The 17,940-nt window shown below is 40.2% G+C and overlaps 2 protein-coding genes across 3 annotated transcripts; both read left to right on the forward strand.

The window, feature by feature from the left end:
- The first annotated feature begins 282 nt into the window (after window positions 1-282).
- On the forward strand, window positions 283-11,506 carry n4bp2 (NEDD4 binding protein 2). Its single transcript, XM_063884557.1, has 16 exons — window positions 283-731; window positions 1,520-2,510; window positions 2,903-3,027; window positions 3,162-3,250; window positions 3,753-3,829; window positions 4,005-4,145; window positions 4,655-7,263; window positions 7,651-7,736; window positions 8,040-8,085; window positions 8,400-8,623; window positions 8,893-9,017; window positions 9,106-9,232; window positions 9,341-9,517; window positions 9,698-9,866; window positions 10,110-10,233; window positions 10,323-11,506. Exons 1-16 carry the CDS (start codon window positions 467-469, stop codon window positions 10,366-10,368), a joined length of 5,421 nt encoding a protein of 1,806 aa, XP_063740627.1. The 5' UTR covers window positions 283-466; the 3' UTR covers window positions 10,369-11,506.
- A 598-nt stretch (window positions 11,507-12,104) lies between these two features.
- Window positions 12,105-17,208, forward strand: rhoh (ras homolog family member H). 2 transcript variants are annotated; one of them, XM_063882957.1, is made up of 2 exons: window positions 12,105-12,376; window positions 13,625-17,208. In XM_063882957.1, the coding sequence occupies exon 2, from the start codon at window positions 14,061-14,063 to the stop codon at window positions 14,646-14,648; it is 588 nt and encodes a 195-aa protein (XP_063739027.1). In that variant the 5' UTR covers window positions 12,105-12,376; window positions 13,625-14,060; the 3' UTR covers window positions 14,649-17,208. The 2 variants fall into 2 exon arrangements, with proteins under 2 accessions (XP_063739027.1, XP_063739026.1); XM_063882956.1 differs by having other exon boundaries at window positions 12,106-12,376; window positions 13,628-17,208.
- The last annotated feature ends 732 nt before the right edge of the window (window positions 17,209-17,940 follow it).

Raw genomic sequence — 17,940 nt, forward strand, 5'->3', positions numbered from 1 at the left:
ATTAACACATGAATACTGTGTCATATATTTGAACATATTTGAGAAGTACAGTATAAGACAAGCAAAAGTTTAATTTGTGGGCCATATTCCATTATATTTTTAGAATTTGCAGAGGGCCAATTTAATATGGCCTGCGCGACGCATTTGGCCCCCGGGCCGTAGTTTGGACACCCCTGGTCTAGACATCGTTCCGAAAGGCCAGGGCCAAACTCTCTTTAGGGACCATTTGCCGGGCAACCTTTTATTTTGAAGTGCTGTCTTGATTTCCGGTTTGGACATTTCAGGCGGACTTGGCACGATTCACACTTTTTGATGTATTTTCCACCACTTGGAGTGCTGTTTAAATATTATAACCTTGAGTTGTTGCACTTTGGTTACTCTACCCGACACTAAGCAAGCATGATTTCAGCTCCGGTACACCCTTTCTGTAGCTCCCTGCTAGTTAGTTAGCTCCGTGTAGCCGCTAATGCGAGAGGACGGCGACTCAGGAATGCCTCGGCGGAAGAAAAACGGCCAGAGCCCGGCCAGAGTCCCCGGCGGCGGGCCGCTCGAGGGGGGGAGCCTCGGCCGACTACCTCCTGGATTTGACGGTGCCATGGCGAACAACTTCTCATCCAGCACCTCGCTCTCCAGCTCTGACAAGGAAAATATCGTCCGAAACATGCAGGAGATGTTCTCACACCTGGACCCCGAAGTTATATACATCGTGCTGTCCGAGTGTGATTTTAAAGGTAGCACTAACACGGAAGACAAACCTGCTCTGTGACTATTTAGTGTGTCAAACCAGTTAGCTGGGTAGCTTGTTAGCTGTGCATTTCTGAGAGATATTTACTACATGAGATTACTGCATAGCCCCATTATTATTGACAGTATCAGCAGTCCTCAAAATAAAACTGCACCTAGCATTCCTTGGCTCTAGAGCCAACGCACCCTCTTCCACCTGTTGTGCCTTTTTAGATGAGTCCCGCACTACGTCCCTTAAACTGATGAATAAGATACTGTATGTGTAAAGTGTATTTGCATAGCACCAGTAAGTGACACAACTAAGACTCGGTCACTAATTTCAGTTCAAATGACAAAAGACAGAACAGATATACGTAGTTCACAATAATGAACTGCTTCTTTATACAAGTCATGTGCACTGGCATGCTTATTATTTAAACGATCAAGTGATAGTGAAGATTTTTAAAAGACTTGAACATATCAGAAGTAAGAGAGCCCAGTTTTTTAATAGCAATTATCCGGAGGGTCCTTACCCCCTTAACAACAACTGTGTTGTTGTTATTGTTGTCACTGTAGGAAATGTTGTTTCCCCATTATTGATGTGCAGTACTGATTGCTGCAGTAAAGGTTGTTTCGCTATCTGAATTAATTATTTTGAATGCACTTTTACAACTTTTGCACTTTTTACTTTGTCCTTTAGAGATCAATTCAAATTGCATACACTATTGAACATTGAATCATGATCTGAAACCCCACTGTTTTTGGTGTCTGTGGTGTCCCTCTTTTTGTGTTGCAGTTGAAAATGCAATGGACTCTCTCTTGGAGCTGTCTGTGGCTGCTGAAGTTGCAGCCCCTATGCCTTCTCATGTTTCTGGCTTTGAGCTCACTGCCGCAGCCCTGCTTAGACCGTGCCACTTTTCTGAACCTAGACCTGACTCCTCCAAACCACCTCAGCAACCATACTCTCCTCCCTCCACCAACCTCCTGACAGAAGAGCTGGACCTGCTAGTCGATCAGGAGCTAGAGACACTAACTGCACAACAATGCGTTAAGGAAGAACAGCACAGCAGCCCGTATTTATCTATTGGTATGTCCCTTTCCTCTTTTCCTCCACCACCATTCCCACAGCAGGTCCTTCCTGAGCTGCTTCAGTCCAGCATGCAGCCTCAATCTAGAGGGTCCTCTGGAAGTGGCCCAGTGGAGCATATTTCTGGAGCCTCATCTCCACTTGATCAGCTTAGCATTTGGGAAGATGAAATGGTCGAGAAGCAGCAGTCGAGGGTGGAGTTTACACATCTGATGACAGACAAGACAAAATCTCCTCTGGACCTGGCAGCTTCAGGTCGTCCCTCGGCTTTCCAGGTGTATAAAAAGCAAGACCCATTACACACTTTATCAGACAGGGCCGGGGTCCTGTCCTCTAAAGCAATAGTTGGAGGAGCAAGATCTAAGGTGAACATGTTGAATCAGGAACCACTTGGCTACATACCTTTGCCCTGGAACCCACAGGCACCAGTGTTTTCTCCCCGTGTCCATGGAAACCAGGGGCCAGCCTTCATTACCCCCGTGGCTCCTAACTGGCCCAGGCAGCACAGGCATACCTCTCCCTGGCTGAGTCAGGGTCAGGTGGGCCAGGCGCCTCTCAGACCTTCTGCTACTATCCCAAAGTCCTGGGCCCTTTCTGCTGGGCCACATCTCCCTACCCAGTACAGCAGGCTACGCTTGGAAGGGAGGGTCCTTGTGCTGCTACGTGGGCCTCCAGGATCTGGCAAGTCCACCTTGGCAAGGTAAGAGGGTTGGGATACTCCAAAGAGCAATACGCTTTAATCTTTATTAACATATGCTGGTATGGGTCAATTTAGGATTTTATAACAGATTGTGATAGAAAACACAGGTTAAAATGATGTGGTGAATTCTCATCATTAGGAAGATCCTCAAGTTACTTAAATTGCTGTCTATCTTTCTCTCATGGAAGAAAAATAGAAAAAATAGAGCCTTCTTAAAATAATACAGAATTATTATGCAAGAAACCCTCACACAATGGTGATATTTTTTGGTGTTTATTCATTAGATATATATTATTCTTACATTATTGTGGAATATTATAAATACTGGAAAACAATCTCGTAAAGTACGTAACCATGCAATTTGAAATTGTGAAATGTATGTAATTCTGCAGAGCCTTGTTAGAGCACAACCGAGGTGGAGTTATACTGAGCACTGACAATTATTTCACCCGCACCGGAGAATATCAGTTTGACCCCAATGCTCTGGGGGAGGCCCATGAGTGGAACCATAAACAAGGTAAACAACACACACCCACAGTTATAATGTGATGTGATGCATCAGTAGCAAGTCAATATATTTTTGTATCCATGTTATTGATTGACATTGTTTTATGTGTGCATTGTTTCTCTTGTGTGAACTTTATTCCATAGCCAAGGAGGCGTTTGAAAGGGGAGCTAACCCTATCATCATTGACAATACCAACATGCAGGGCTGGGAGATGAAACCTTATGTGGCTCAGGTCAGTCTGCTCGCCTGTTTTACATAAAGCATGGCTAACTAATTCTGCTGTAGCAATAATTGCTTTGGAGGAGAAGTTCATAAAACTTAGCCTGCTGAATAATTGATTACGGCAGAGATAATCTTCAGCTCCTCTCGGTTTTGTTCTGTCTTTGAGTACCAATATTGTCTAATTAGCCATTTACTGCAGTAATATATTACTAAAACTGTATTCTTTGGGGAAAGTTTTATTGCCTCACTTTAACCTTAATAATATGCCCCTGACAATGCAGCCCCTTGCACAGTTTAAACCCAGGGCTGTTTTGTTTCTTAGCTGTCATATCCCCGCTAAACTTTTGCCTTATACCTCTTTTATCAGGTGGACAAAGAACTTAGTTCTTAAACAAATATATTGTGGGAGTACAAGTCATTTGAGGAAAAGCTGTTGTGAAAACTCACTGGACTTGGTAGAGATCATTTTGTTATGAACTGTAAAATATGGTTTGTTCCCCTGTCTGTTGTAGGCACTGAAAAATGGATATAGGGTGCTGTTCCGAGAGCCAGACACTTGGTGGAAGAACAAGCCCAGAGAGCTTGAGAGGTGAGGGAGAGGGAATAATTACAGTAGCAATCATTTTTTTTATATTTAGAATGAACTTGGATATTTTATTGCACTTAAAGAAGCAAAATGCTGTTGCAGATACCTTTATACATCCCAGATGTGTGGCTTGTAGCTCTGTTAATGTGTTTTTATGTATCTCTTCATGCACATGCAGACGTACCAAACATGATGTGCCATTGGAAAAAATCCGACGTATGCTTAATTCCTATGAGCGCTACGTCACAATCCAGTCCATCATGGGCTCACAGATGCCTGAGGTGAAACAGCGGCTCGTACTGGAAAACAGAAGCCCAAAGTGAGTTTCTCCGATGAATGTTTGTATTGGAGACTGGACGTTTCCTTTGTATCACATTTAATTTAGTTTTGGCCCATTGTGTCTGACGGAACCAGAGAAGCATATCATTTTAATAATATTTCTAAGAGTAAATATTCTCAAAGTGAAGTCATTCAAACAGTACAGTACAGATAACATTGTTCATGTTTTTTATTGATATAGCCATAAATGCTTCTTTTATTGTAATTTGATTGTGACTGCATAAATTGTACCTTGGCACCATGGGAGATGAGGGTTCTCTGTAAATGTGTTTTCCAAGATTCCTAATCAAAGAAAGAAAGTAAGAAATGGATCATTTGAGTTTTATAAATGCACAGAAGGTTGTAAAACCCATTGTGGTTAAATGAATGAATATCAAAATATGTTTTGCTCATCTAATAAACAAAATCCATGCAACATCATTGGCCTAAATCAGACCAAATGATATTTTTTATTTTAATTATACCCTTAAAACATTTTGTTTCCTCTAGGCTAGTGTCTTCTGGAACACCTTGTCCTGACCTTGTGGGGCAGCCTGGATTGACCGAGGGATGTAAGCCTCAGCTGTTTTCATCTTTCCCTGACGTATCATCTGTTGGTCGCTCTGGGGAGGTGGGCATGCTGGAAGATGGCACCAACAAATCTACGGAGTCTCTAAATTTACAACATACAGAAAGATTTAGGGAACACCCTGAAAACTCTGACGAGGATGAAAATATGGATTTGAGTGAATTAGATTCTGAGTTGGACGCCCAGTTAGATTCATATCGTCCAATAGGAGATCAGAGAATCCCTGACTGTATTGTTGAATCAGTGATGAGCGAAGATCATCGTGGGGATGAAAGGCCTGTGGCTTTTTCTGAGTCTATTGCACAAAGAGTGAGGAGAGAAAGACCAAGCAGGAGGTCTGGTTTTGACAGTTTAGAGCCTGCTGATCTGGTGAAAGATACGAACCAGTCAGACAGCGAGGAAAAAGAGAAGGAAAAAACAAAGGAAGCAGAAGGGATTGAAATAGTAAGGGATGGGAGAGAAGGGAAGGGAATGCCTACCATGGATTTTGTAGGAGATTGGCCTTCTGAAGGGTCCCTGGAGCAAAGACAGGTGAGAAGAAGTGAAAGACATGAAGAAACAAATGGGAAGGAAGGAGTGTCTCAAGAAGCTCAGAAAAATAAAACAAAAGTGCAGCCAGGATCAAATGTGACAGAGTTTCAGAAGCTTCTTGATCTTATTCAGACGGGAGTAGCTGACATTCAGAACGACTCTTCCTGTTCGTCCTCCCTTTCCCCAACCTCTAGAGAGGAATTGGAGAAAGCAGAGGAGCCAGCTGGCAGATTTGGGGACTCCCATGACAGTATATCCAACAGAGAGGAGAGCCAACAAGCCATGACCCAGGATAACTGCAACAGAGCTGAATTACCTGACTGTGTGTTAGACTGGAAGGCAGCTGACTCTGCAAAGGTCAAGGACTCGAGAATAGATCATTGGGAGGGGCAAAAAACTGAAAATGAAGCTAGTAGAACAACAGGAGGGAATGTGTTAGAGATGGGCAGGGAAACAGGCTCTGTAGATGTGATATCAACTAACCCAATCAATCCCCACTTAGCTCTAACTGATAGTTTAGTAGAAAGCTCCAACACTGTGGAGGTAAGTGATGGGGAAGCAAGCCACAATATTGAATGTGAGGTTGGCAAAGAGCCTGAGACAAGTGTTGAGGCCGATAGGAGTATTGTTAGTGATGCGTGTCAGAGTCCTGTCTGTGAAGGCTCTTTAGAGGGTGAGAGCAGTTCATTCAGTGGTGGCAGTCAGGAGAGGAGGCAGCGCCTGGGTCGTAGATCAGGGAAACAGTGCAAACTAGCCCTCACCTTCACTCAAAACTGCCCCGCTTCTTCAATGAACACTCTTGAATGTCCCGATACCTCAACACAAGGTATTAACAGCACAAAGGAAAATATTAACACAGATGTTGAACCCGACTTTAGCCTCTCCACCGAGTCCAATTCTGAGGCACAGCTTCAGCCTCCTTCCCCTCTTTCTCTGGTAGACGGAGGCAGCCACACCCAAACTGAACCTCAAGACTTTGCCCTCCTATGGCGCCTCCACCATCAAAACAGCAGTGATGACGTAGTCGTCACTGAGGACATCAAAGTCCTGTCTGGAGACTCCTTTCGCTTTGTACCAGAGCTGTCCTCCACCGTCTCTGCAGCTGTCGCAGTTCACCCCTCCGGCCAGAGAGAGGTGCCCTACCATGTGGTGCATGAGAAAGGCACACAGGTGGAGGAGAAGGATATCGGGTCAACTCAAGACCAGCTGGAGAGCCTGCGCATCCTCAGCCGCCATTTCAAACTGGTGAGTTTTGATACGTTAGAAGATCTGTATGACAAATGCCATCAGGATTTGGAATGGACGACCAACCTGCTGCTAGACTCCGGAGAGAGGTTCTTCAGAGAGGACGATGATGGGAGAGAGGAGGAGGATGGGGGTGGGGATGAAGATAAGCAGAACACATACAGTCTGTGTCGAGTTTTGGACAAACCTGTAGGAAACAGCTTATGTCCTGACGTTTTGGACGAGCATCATCCTGAAGGTCAGCCAAAGGGAGAGCTGCATGGTGAGGAGGCGACTCAGCATTCAACCGGTGACACAGTTAGAGAATCAGATAAGAGCAACAATAATACCGATGTGCTGAGTTTAGGAGGTGCCGCTGTTCAACTTAAAAACAAAGAGCATACTGATACAACCTCACACTTAGAAGGATCTGTTCAAACAGATCCTGGTGTCACTGAACACAAAGTTGCCTCCGAAGCTGTTTTGGAAGGTGGCGCTTTGGGTCAAAGCTCAGGAGATGAAGTAATAATTGAAGAGTCAAGAGTTGAGATTGAGGAAGAGATTGCCAGCATAAACGAGGTTCACCGGCTGCTGCAGGCTGAGTTAGAGGAGATCGAGAGGGAGCAAAACCAGAAGGAAGAAGTGCGGAGTGAAAGGAAGATCTTGGAGGAGAGGAGGAGCAGCCACCTGGACATCCAGAGTGTGGAGCTGAAACTACCCACGGAGCTGGCTCTGCAGCTCACTGAACTGTTTGGCCCTGTAGGAGTAGACCCAGGTAACTACAAACACACAAAGACAGAGGATGCATAAAATGTGATAGCACATTCACCAAAGATGAGGAATGACATGCATGATTTTTGTAGTTTCCCTGACCAAATGTTGAGCTACTGATAGTTTTAGGGGTCAGATTAAAAAAAAAGGGGCAGTTTGTGTAGTACGCGCCTTGTAAAGAAAACTGTAATTTTCATAACACTGTATAGTATGCCACATGCAGCTGCCCTCTGAAATGAAATGTAATACGCTGTTAGACAACCTGACAAGCAGCTTGTTCGAAACACACACAGGCATTTTGTGTTAAACCGAACAATTTAAAAAATAGCGTTTTTATACTTCCCTGGTAGTCTAAACTGACCAAAGGGTATCTCCTATCCATGATATTCAGGGTCATGCTCCACTGATGATTACGCAGTGAAAATGGACCTGAACCTGGCTAAACTGCTCCACCAGAAGTGGAAGGAAACCATACAGGTAAGCGTGTTTAGAACGATCATAATTATTACAATGTTCATAATAAACCAATGACAATGTGAGATTGTTTGCTCATAGCTAACTAAACCAAATTTGCAGCTCCACTCTTTACATTGTTAGTCATAATACTTAAGCAGTGCCAGTTTGTTTATCAGGACGGTGCCCAGCTCCTTAGCTGTCCTTGAGTTATCTGTAATGCCTGAGCAGGAAACAAAATGACATCTCTGTTAAATGTCCCCTGATGTTCTGATTAAACTGTGGGTGTGTCTCTTTGTTAATTTGACCGTGATGGCTGATTTACAGGAAAGCCAGAGACATGCAGCTCTTTCATTTCATCTGCTTCAGGAAAGTAAGTACATGCACACACATTGAAAATCTATAGAGTATCATGTAAGAATCCTACAGGTGAAGTTAAGCACAGTTCTTTTGGGTTCAGTTTTTTACCATGAAACTGTTATGTTGGGTTGATTGACCCCAAAATACATTAGCCTAACTAGCATTAGTGGTTAATTATTAATTAATTAATTATAAAGAAAAATGCTCAATAGACATTGCATCTGTAGTTTTTATAAATAAAAGTGTTTAACCATATTGTCCAAATCAAACAGATATTTTTCTTTTTACAAATAACCTCATTTTGTTTCACAATCTTTAAACGAATAGGTTCAGCACACTGGGGAGAGTCACAGGTGTCCAGATCTGGATCTCGAGAGCGGTCACAGGCCGTACGTTTCCTGATTAGTGCGGATGGTTACGAGTCACTGGACAGCCAACCAGAGGCCGGCGCTCAGATGCCATTAATGGACCACTGGAACGTGTCCCGCCCACACGTGTTTCTTAGAGATATTATTAAAGAGGAGCAGGCTTTGCAGGAGAACGTGAAGAAGGTATCACATTTGTTTCATGTTATATATGTTATTTATATTAATTAAAGAAGATGTGTGTGTATTACTGTAGACATTTTCTTTAGTTTTTCAAAACTACAATTTATGGAAAACTAAAGAAAATATGTGTTTCATACATTATTTCTGTAGTTTTGACAGTACATGACAGTTCATGTATGTGTGTAACATTATGTCACTGCTGTTAAACATATCCATACATATTCTTGTTTCGATCCCACATCCTAACGCCTTTCCAAACCTCTTCCTCTAAGACAAGACAAAGCCGCGCAGACCTGGACCGGCGTGATGGAGCCGCCATGTTGAAAGAAAACCAGCTGTTCTCCCTCTTCCCCACCATTGACAGACATTTCCTCCAGGACATCTTCAGAGACCACAAGTAAGACAATTGTTTTAAAGTAAATGTTTGTGTTAAAGTACAGTGATTTTCTCCTGGCTAACTTGTTTTTTTGTTTATCCTTGCATAGTTACAGCCTGGCCCAGACGGAGCTGTTTCTTCGCTCTCTACTGGATGAAGAGCCGGTAAAGACAGTAGTGGCCCCAGAGGCTCCTCGGCCCGACCACCTCAGAGCAGCCAGCAAGGAGCGGGAGAAGGTAATCACAATCACCAGCAGAGAGCTGTGTCAGAGGTGTGTCATTACTGGTTACTGGTTATGCTAAACTGCTGTGTGTTTCTCTATGTCTCCTTTTTTGATTTGCCAGAGACAGAAGCCCCCGGAGTCAACCGCACTCGACTATCAGGATACGGAGGACCCGGAGTACGAGGACTTCAGGGCCGAGGCCTGCCAACAAAGGGAGCGACAGCTCGAGTGTTTCTCCAAGGCTGCTGAGGCCTTCAAGCAAGGCAGGAAAGAAGTGGCTGCATTTTACGCACAACAGGTGAGGCGCTGAATCTCTTACAATAAAATGTTCACTTGTGAAGCAATGACTTTTACCCAACACTGTGGGGGAATCATTATCATTTTGATCTTGTTGTATTATATGTTTGAAATTGCAGCTCTTATTTTATTTTTAAATCTTGAACTCACAGTTAATGAATTTGCATCACCTCTCCTGTAGGGACACCTGCATGGCCAGCGGATGCGTGAGGCCAATCACAGAGCAGCAGTTCAGATTTTTGAGAGGGTGAACTCATCGCTGCTGCCCAGCAACATCCTGGACCTCCACGGACTGCATGTTGATGAGGCCCTGCAGCATCTGGCCCAAGTTTTACAGGACAAAACCACAGGTAACTAGAAGGACTCTCCTATGCTGTTTGTAATAAAAATAACAATAGAAGTCATTAGAAGATTCATAGAGAAATTCATTTTTTGTAAAATGCAGAAATGACTATAAAGCATTGTTAATCAATATTTTAACAGGAACACTTGCAGAAGTTCTGTTCCTGTAGCTTTTCAAAGTTTGTGAGAGCATCTCCTCTTAACTGTATGGTGTGTGTTGCTTTGTTTTTCTTTGGCCTCTTTCTGTGTAGACTGTGAGCAGGGTCTGTGTCGACCTCAGCTCTCTGTCATCACAGGAAGAGGGAACCACAGTCAGGGGGGTGTGGCCCGCATCCGCCCTGCCGTTATAGACTACCTCACTAACAAAAGCTACAGGTACACAGACACACACACACACACAAAAAACACATAAGCAGAGCATGTTCATCGTCACCCACCTTTTCTCCTATCTCTTCATCTCTCAGGTTCACTGAGCCAAAGCCAGGTCTCGTGTTGGTCTCTTTGAAGTGAGAAGAACGGGGTCTATTGGATTCAAGCTTAAGCTGCTGTAGAGGACAACACGCACACACACACGCACACCACACACACACACACACACACACACACACACACACTACAACGCCTCATGTACAATTACTATAGTTTGGAGAGTATGATGCACTCAATTAGTTTTGGTACGTTTTTTGTCTCGCTCTCTCTCTATTTTTTATAAGTCGTCTTAATTTTGGGGACATATAGGTGAATTTGGGTTTAAACTATAAACTTGATTCAGATATTAAAAGATCTGATCTTAAAAACTAGAAATAGTTTCACTTTTGTTAGAATAATTTGAAACACAAATATGGTATTTTTTAATGCAATTAATGTACATTTAAAATACAAATGTTTTATAGTGTTTCAGAATTTATTTTGTTTATCTTTAAGCCTTTTTAAGATCATTTTAAAACCGAAATCCATTTGTTTTGAAGGCTTGATGTTGAATAAGGTGTTATTTAATCATTAATCTGCAGACTAATCTCTTTGAGACGTATTATGAGGATTTTATCGTGATTGCATGCTGTCAACTTGGAGGTTGCTCTCTAGGAATTTAAGTATTATGGCATCCTTTTTGAGGCACTAAAAAGCATGCATTTAATTCTACATTAATTGCACCCGATCTATCTAGATGCTAAGGAGAAGGTTTTAGTGTTACACAGCCAGTTGTTAAATAGTCTCAACATCCTCATTTCAGAGTTCTGTTGAACATAAAACTGCAACTGTTCATTTTCTTAAGGCCAAGCTAAGCTTAGCTGCTAATATGTTGAGACTCAACTCAGGAAAAGATACATCGTTAGGTTTTCTCTTTTCGAGGCCAATTGACTTACCAGCCCTTTCACGGTAGCTACTTTTAAAAAAAGCGTGCCAAATTTTTATCGCTGTTGTATTCCTCAGGTTTCTTCTCTATTTTTGTAGATTTAAAATATATCCTCTGTTTTTCTATCCATGTGATATTTTTCATATTGGTTGAACAACAATGTTGAAACATTTTACGGACTGTACATAATGTTGTGGAATGTATTATACAGAGAAATGTGTATTTTTATATTCATTTGTTCAGATAGGTTTACAGAGAGTATTGTATTGTGAAATAAAATCATATTTGTTTACAGTTCAAGACTACTGCGTGTATGGCTTTACACCAGAAAACATAAGCCAGTGTTTAAATCTGTTAAACAACACAAAAGATAACCTGTTTTCATCCTTTTTACATTGTTCTTTACATCTACTATTTTTTTTGTTATATTGTACTCATTTAAACTGATAATAATGCTAAATGACAATTAACTAAACTAAACTAAACAACCTTACAATCAATTAACTACTGTTACATGAGGGGGGGGGGGGGGGGTGGTGGTGGAAATAATCAAGATCCATTCACCATCAGCTAAGGATACATATTACCTGAAAGTTGAAAAACATAGTCCATTTATTCTTTCTTTATTCCATTTAATCACCACTCAATTTAAGAGCATTATAACTTTAGCTATTTCTAGTTATAATGCATCACGGTTGTGATCACAGCAACAACATAAAAGATCTTTAAAAAAATATATTTTATCTTTTCCAGCAATGACCTTTACTGCCTTGTGTTGTTTCAAATAAAAAGTTGAAAATCCACAAAAGGGAAAAACATTATAAAGCCCAGCTGCTGTGGGGGAGGCAAGCAGAAGATTGTGTCACACCTCCGCACTGCGACAAGCGGATGTGTTATACTTTTCTTTTCTCTCATACTTTCTCACTTCCCTCCTCTACTTACCAACCTCGGCTTATGCAGAAAGATGCCAAAGTATTTCATCCCTGTGTCTGATCGTCACAAGCAAATACAGACTTTAGTAAATGCGTTTGAGGGCAACCGGTTCAGTTGATTATTATAAATACCAAATTGTATCTGGAGTTTAAAGGATTTCTCTTTGTCTTCAGTCTTCAAAAGCGTCAGCCAGCATCCGCCGGTTAGAGATCGAAAAGACTGACAAGAAAGGTAATTATGTTTTTCTTTGTCTTGCTTGTTTTCCATTTATTTAATTTGAAAATGTAATTAGTACTTCATAATGATGGCAAAAACCGACAACAATATTCAACATTTAAGCTATTAAATAAGTGAAGACTTCAGGGTGTATCATTTCTCTGTCATTGGAACAAAACTTGAATTAAAGCACACCCATTGTGTGTGTGTGTATATATATATATATATATATATATATATATACACACTATAATCACCAATATATATATATATATATAGGTTATTGTGTATTTCCTATAAAACCAGCATTATATGAACTAAAAAGAGTTAAATCAGTGGCCTTCTAGTGTTTGAGCTGTGTTATGACTATATTAATGAATTAATTTGTATTTATTTATTAGGCAAGTTAATTACTCTGATATTGTATTTAAAGTAAGACTACTTCCTGAGAGATACATTCAAGAGTTGAATTGTGGAAGAAAGTCTGGATAAAGTGTGCCATTTACGTTATGCTGGTCTTTCCATCTATGTGTCATGGCAGGTGGTTTTGAGGTTGTAACTTCTATAACCTAAATCAACTCCTCAACGTGTATCCACCAGAGGTCTTAAGAAACCATCAGTAGTATTTTATCAATAACTATTAAAATGAAACATCAAGATATCTATCTTCACCCATGTAAGATTAGAACCGAGACATCCTCCATGATCAGATGTCTGTTAATGGTAAACTGCAGAATCAGGACTGGTTATGAGGGAGATACATTACAGAGAATGTAGACTGTGAGGCTATAAATATAAGCTCGGTAATACAGAGAGCATGAATATGTTGTTAGTAAGCTCCTGTCAAACTCTTTAGAATTATAATTTGAACTCTGGGTCACACCCAAACATATGAATCTTTACTTCCGTATTTAATCAATACTATTGTACATGACGTTGACCTTTCTCTGTCAATACAAAATGTTGCTGCCATGAAGACAAAATCTCATTTTCAAATGCAGTATGCTATTGACTAACTTTTTAGTGCGTAAGCAGTTACTCATTATTTTCATTTAAACATGTTGACGAGCCACACTGCTGTCGTTTTGTACGCCATGTTGCATGATGTATGAGAAGAAACTGTAAACTGTGCTGGATTACTGTGCAAATAAGGTTTGACTCAAATGAAAAATGTGCTACGGTCTTTCAGTTTCTGTCTTTTTAAGCAAGACAACCTTTTGCTAGCAGTCATCTTATGATCGTAACATGTCCTCTCTTCATCAGTAGATATCTTTCCTCTACGCTGAGAGGTTCAACCTGTTTGGAAAGGATGACCGCCGTCATTAGAGAGGAAGACCGACATCCGACCTCGCTGCAGAGACACAGCAGAAGTGAGACAAGACAAGATGGCCTAAAAATCTGTTATGTGAGGCGTGTGTAAAGCTCACTTCAGGTGAACCGCTGATTTTAAACCTGATCCATATCAATAAACTTAAAAAGATTTAGAAAAGAGAGACATTATAGTTCAGTTCAACAAACTGAATGACCGCTGAAATCTTCAGAAATGGAGTTACCATTGGCCAGGGCTACAGATCACCTGCTATAAAACGTACGCTGCCTTTGTCTACCAAGTAAACGTGGGACTCTCTAGATTGCCAAGTTACAAGACTTCTCGTCAGAACCACAAATATCCAAAGGAGTTACACCGTCCGGGTCAGCCATGAATGAGACCGACGAGATGTCGTTGAAATGCGTCCTAGTAGGGGACAGTGCCGTGGGCAAGACCGCCTTACTGGTCCGCTTCACCTCAGAAACCTACCTGGACAACTACCAGCCCACAGTGTTTGAAAACACAGGGGTGGAGGTTTACATGGATGGGGTTCAGATCAACCTAGGGCTGTGGGACACGGCGGGCAGTGACAACTTTAGACAAATCCGACCGAGATCCTACCAGCAGGCCGACGTTGTGCTTATCTGCTACTCTGTGGCCAACCCTAATTCTCTGGCCAGCGTCCAGCACAAGTGGATCGCTGAGGTTCGAGAAAACTTGCCAAGGGTGCCGGTGCTGGTTGTTGCAACCCAGACAGATCTGAGGGAGATTGGGGCTTACCGTGGCAGCTGTATCTCAGCAGCGGAGGGGAGACGTGTGGCTCATGAAGTCCACGCTAAAGGATACCTGGAGTGCTCCTCCTTAAGTAACCGTGGTGTGCAGCAAGTGTTTGAGAACGCAGTACGAACAGCCGTTTACCAGGCGAAGAAACGGGCCCGGCGACGGATGTTCAGCCTCAACCAGTGCAAGGTCTTTTGACCTTTGTACTTTGAACTTGACCCGGGTGGCACCTCAGCCTTCATGAGAGGACATTTTTTTAATGAGGGTCCTAGTGTGCTGTTCAGACTCCATGAGAGTTTGTTAAGGTACAAGAACCGAAAGCTGTATTTTTCTAATTTTGTAGGTAGGGTTTTTCTACACCGTTGGGTCTAATGCACCCTCCAAAAGACTTGTCTAAACTAAAAGAATAAAAATGAGAATACTTGATTTAGCCAAGCATGTACTCAAATTAAAGTTCTACTTTTGTGTGGTTCAGGGAGAAACATTTTTGATTCTTCTGATCTGTTTGTGAATGTACCGCAGGACATCTAAGAGGTATTTCAAATTTGGTATCCGGGTTTCTTTGTGTTTCACACTTAATGAAGCGATTAAGGATTTCACTGCCACAAATGAGAATGGATCTTTAACAGATTTGTCAAAAACTACGAAAAGTATTTTCTCAGGCTCCTAAAATATAGCATATTATGAAGTCAGGAAATAATGTTGAGTGCATGTTGAATTTTGTCAGCACCTATTTAAATGCCTTAGAGTATGAATAAGACCATTTTAGGTCAATTTTTGCTGCATCAGGATATGAATATGTAAAGCGTATTGTCTATGATTTCTCCTGAGAAAATGACATTTCACTAGATGTGACCAGGAAATACACTTTCAATAGCTCAAAGCCTTTGTTTCTCAAGGTTATTTGTTAGTTTTCTATCTATTTAAATATACCTTTTTATATATTATTAGAAACGTATGACCTGTTGCATTGAACTCAAATGTGACCAGTGCATGACAGTCAACACATTTCAGACATTAAAAAGCAAGAAACTTTAAAACATTCATTGAATGTTTGTATTGATTCATACAAGATATAATTGATAAGTTTCATTTATACGAGTAGAGAATACAAACTTTTTAGAAATTCTACAATAAAGTGAAGAAACATGGAGCAGCATTACGGACATCTTGACACGGATCATTGAAACCATGTGCTGAATAACGGCTTTTGTGATTTTATTTTTAAAACTGTAAACATCTTTTAAGAGTAAAAAATTAATAAAAATATGACATTACCTGCCTATGTTTCCCGCTTGTCCATATATTAAAGCTAAGGATTCACGGCATTGTGTAATTTCTGCACATTCTTTTCATAACGAAACATGTTTTGGGAAATCATCTAATAACCTACAAGTATTTGTAATGCCCCATTTGTTTTTACCTTTCTATCTTTTTGAGAGAGTTTGCCTTTGATTTGAATATGTGTGCATTCATTATCAAAGCACCCTTTTATGCCGTTACATATAACTCATATAAAATCAGTAAGAATTTAAAAGGTAAAATGTATAATTTTTTAAGGAAACAACTTGTCTACTTTACAGAGTATTGTTCTACTATACGTCTCATGAACATACTTATGTTACAGGTTTTGTATGTTTTGCATATCACATGTTGCATCAAACTTATATCGTGTGTATTAAGCATTTGCCAAATCAATTTGTGAAATCTGTATTAGAATACACATATGAGATACATAAACACATTATTTAGATCAGAACCCTCATTCCTATTTTTCTTTTTTAATCAAATGTTTGGATTTAACTTGATTATCAGAGGCTCAAAAGTGTTGTTTGGAAAGCGATAAAACAATAGACTTATGGTTTAACATTATACAATACACATACATGAATTCAAATGTTTGTATTAATCCAAGTCAAGTCAATTTCTTACGTTTTGTCCCAAATTATAATTTCAGAAGATAAAAAAGTATACTGTATGACATGGTCTATCCTTGGAGCCAAAAACACACCTTTACAGTCCCTATATCATATGTCCGTAAAGAAGCCTCTGTTTGGTTTGTAGCTTCAAACATAAGAAAATGACTTGACTAGTCAGAGTTTAAAGATTAATTGTAGCTGTATTATAAAGACAGCGAACACTCGACCAGGAACAACCAGAATTTTTTTTAGAAAAGCTGTTCCACCCTCTCATGGTTTTCTCCCACTCTTTCTCTTCATTTCTTTGTCTTATGTGTGGTTTTAAAGGCTGCTGAGGATCAGAGATACAACACAGGCTTTTCAAGGATACGCAGAAAAACCCTTTGCCACATCCCAACACACACACACACACACACACACACACACACACACACACACACACACACACACACACACACACACACACACACACACACACACACACACACACACACACACACACACACACACTTCTTTAATGTTACAGCTGGTATAAGAGATAGAGCTAATAGAGCTAGCCTATAACGAAACATGATATGTTGATTATATTTTGTATTATAAATCTGAATCCTCAGTTACTACAAATTATTTTATTTTATAATTATTATATATTTTTGAAATATTAGTGGCAAAAAATGGAAATACTCATGTAAAGTACCGTATAAGTACAGTACTTATACGGAATAAATGAACTCACTTAATGTCCCCCGCTTCATCAGACCTGACTATGTGCAAATTAATTCACAAAACAGCTATCTTAATAAATGAAATCAAGAAATGTGGTCAAATACTATCTGTAATATGTTGTGTAATGGTTTTTTTCAAGTGATAGAGAAAAAAAGTTTAGCACGTTAGTCTGCCTGCCATGGCCTCATCTTTCATCTGTCACTGTGCTCTCCGACAACTACCATAATGTTTTACCCCTCTTACTGTCTACACACACACATAGACAATTATCATATTGTATCCAAATAGAATAACAAATAAATGACTTATAATATAAGATCATTTCTAATTTCTATCAGTGCTAGTTGTAGTGTAGGAAGGAAACTAGGAACATTTACTTTAGTAAGGTACTTACCTTACTTAAGTCCTTCAACTCTATGACTGCATGACGAGGGAAATATTGTAGTTTTGAGTCCTTTGCACTTAGTAATTTAACATTATTTTAAATGTTAGAGACTGAACACAGATTCAGATTAGAGATACAAAATATAATAAAATAATAAATTATAACGTGTTATCATTATTACAATTATTATTATTATTATTATTATTATTATTAAAGAATAAGAAAAGGGAAATGGGGTCCATTCACAGGCTACATAAAATACATCCATATCAGGTAAGTAATATGAGCTTCACTTTTAGCAGCTGCAATATTAAATTGATGTTAACATAAATGCATCAATAATTATAATATAATAATCAAACATTTTCTGAAATGATAGATTTTGTACTTGTATTGCTATTTTCACCTAAGTCTACAAGCTGAGTACCCTTTTGGTCAGTTGTGCAGAATCTGGTTTAAT

This window comes from Eleginops maclovinus, chromosome 5 (assembly GCF_036324505.1).
Source record: "Eleginops maclovinus isolate JMC-PN-2008 ecotype Puerto Natales chromosome 5, JC_Emac_rtc_rv5, whole genome shotgun sequence".
Lineage (NCBI taxonomy): Eukaryota > Metazoa > Chordata > Actinopteri > Perciformes > Eleginopidae > Eleginops > Eleginops maclovinus.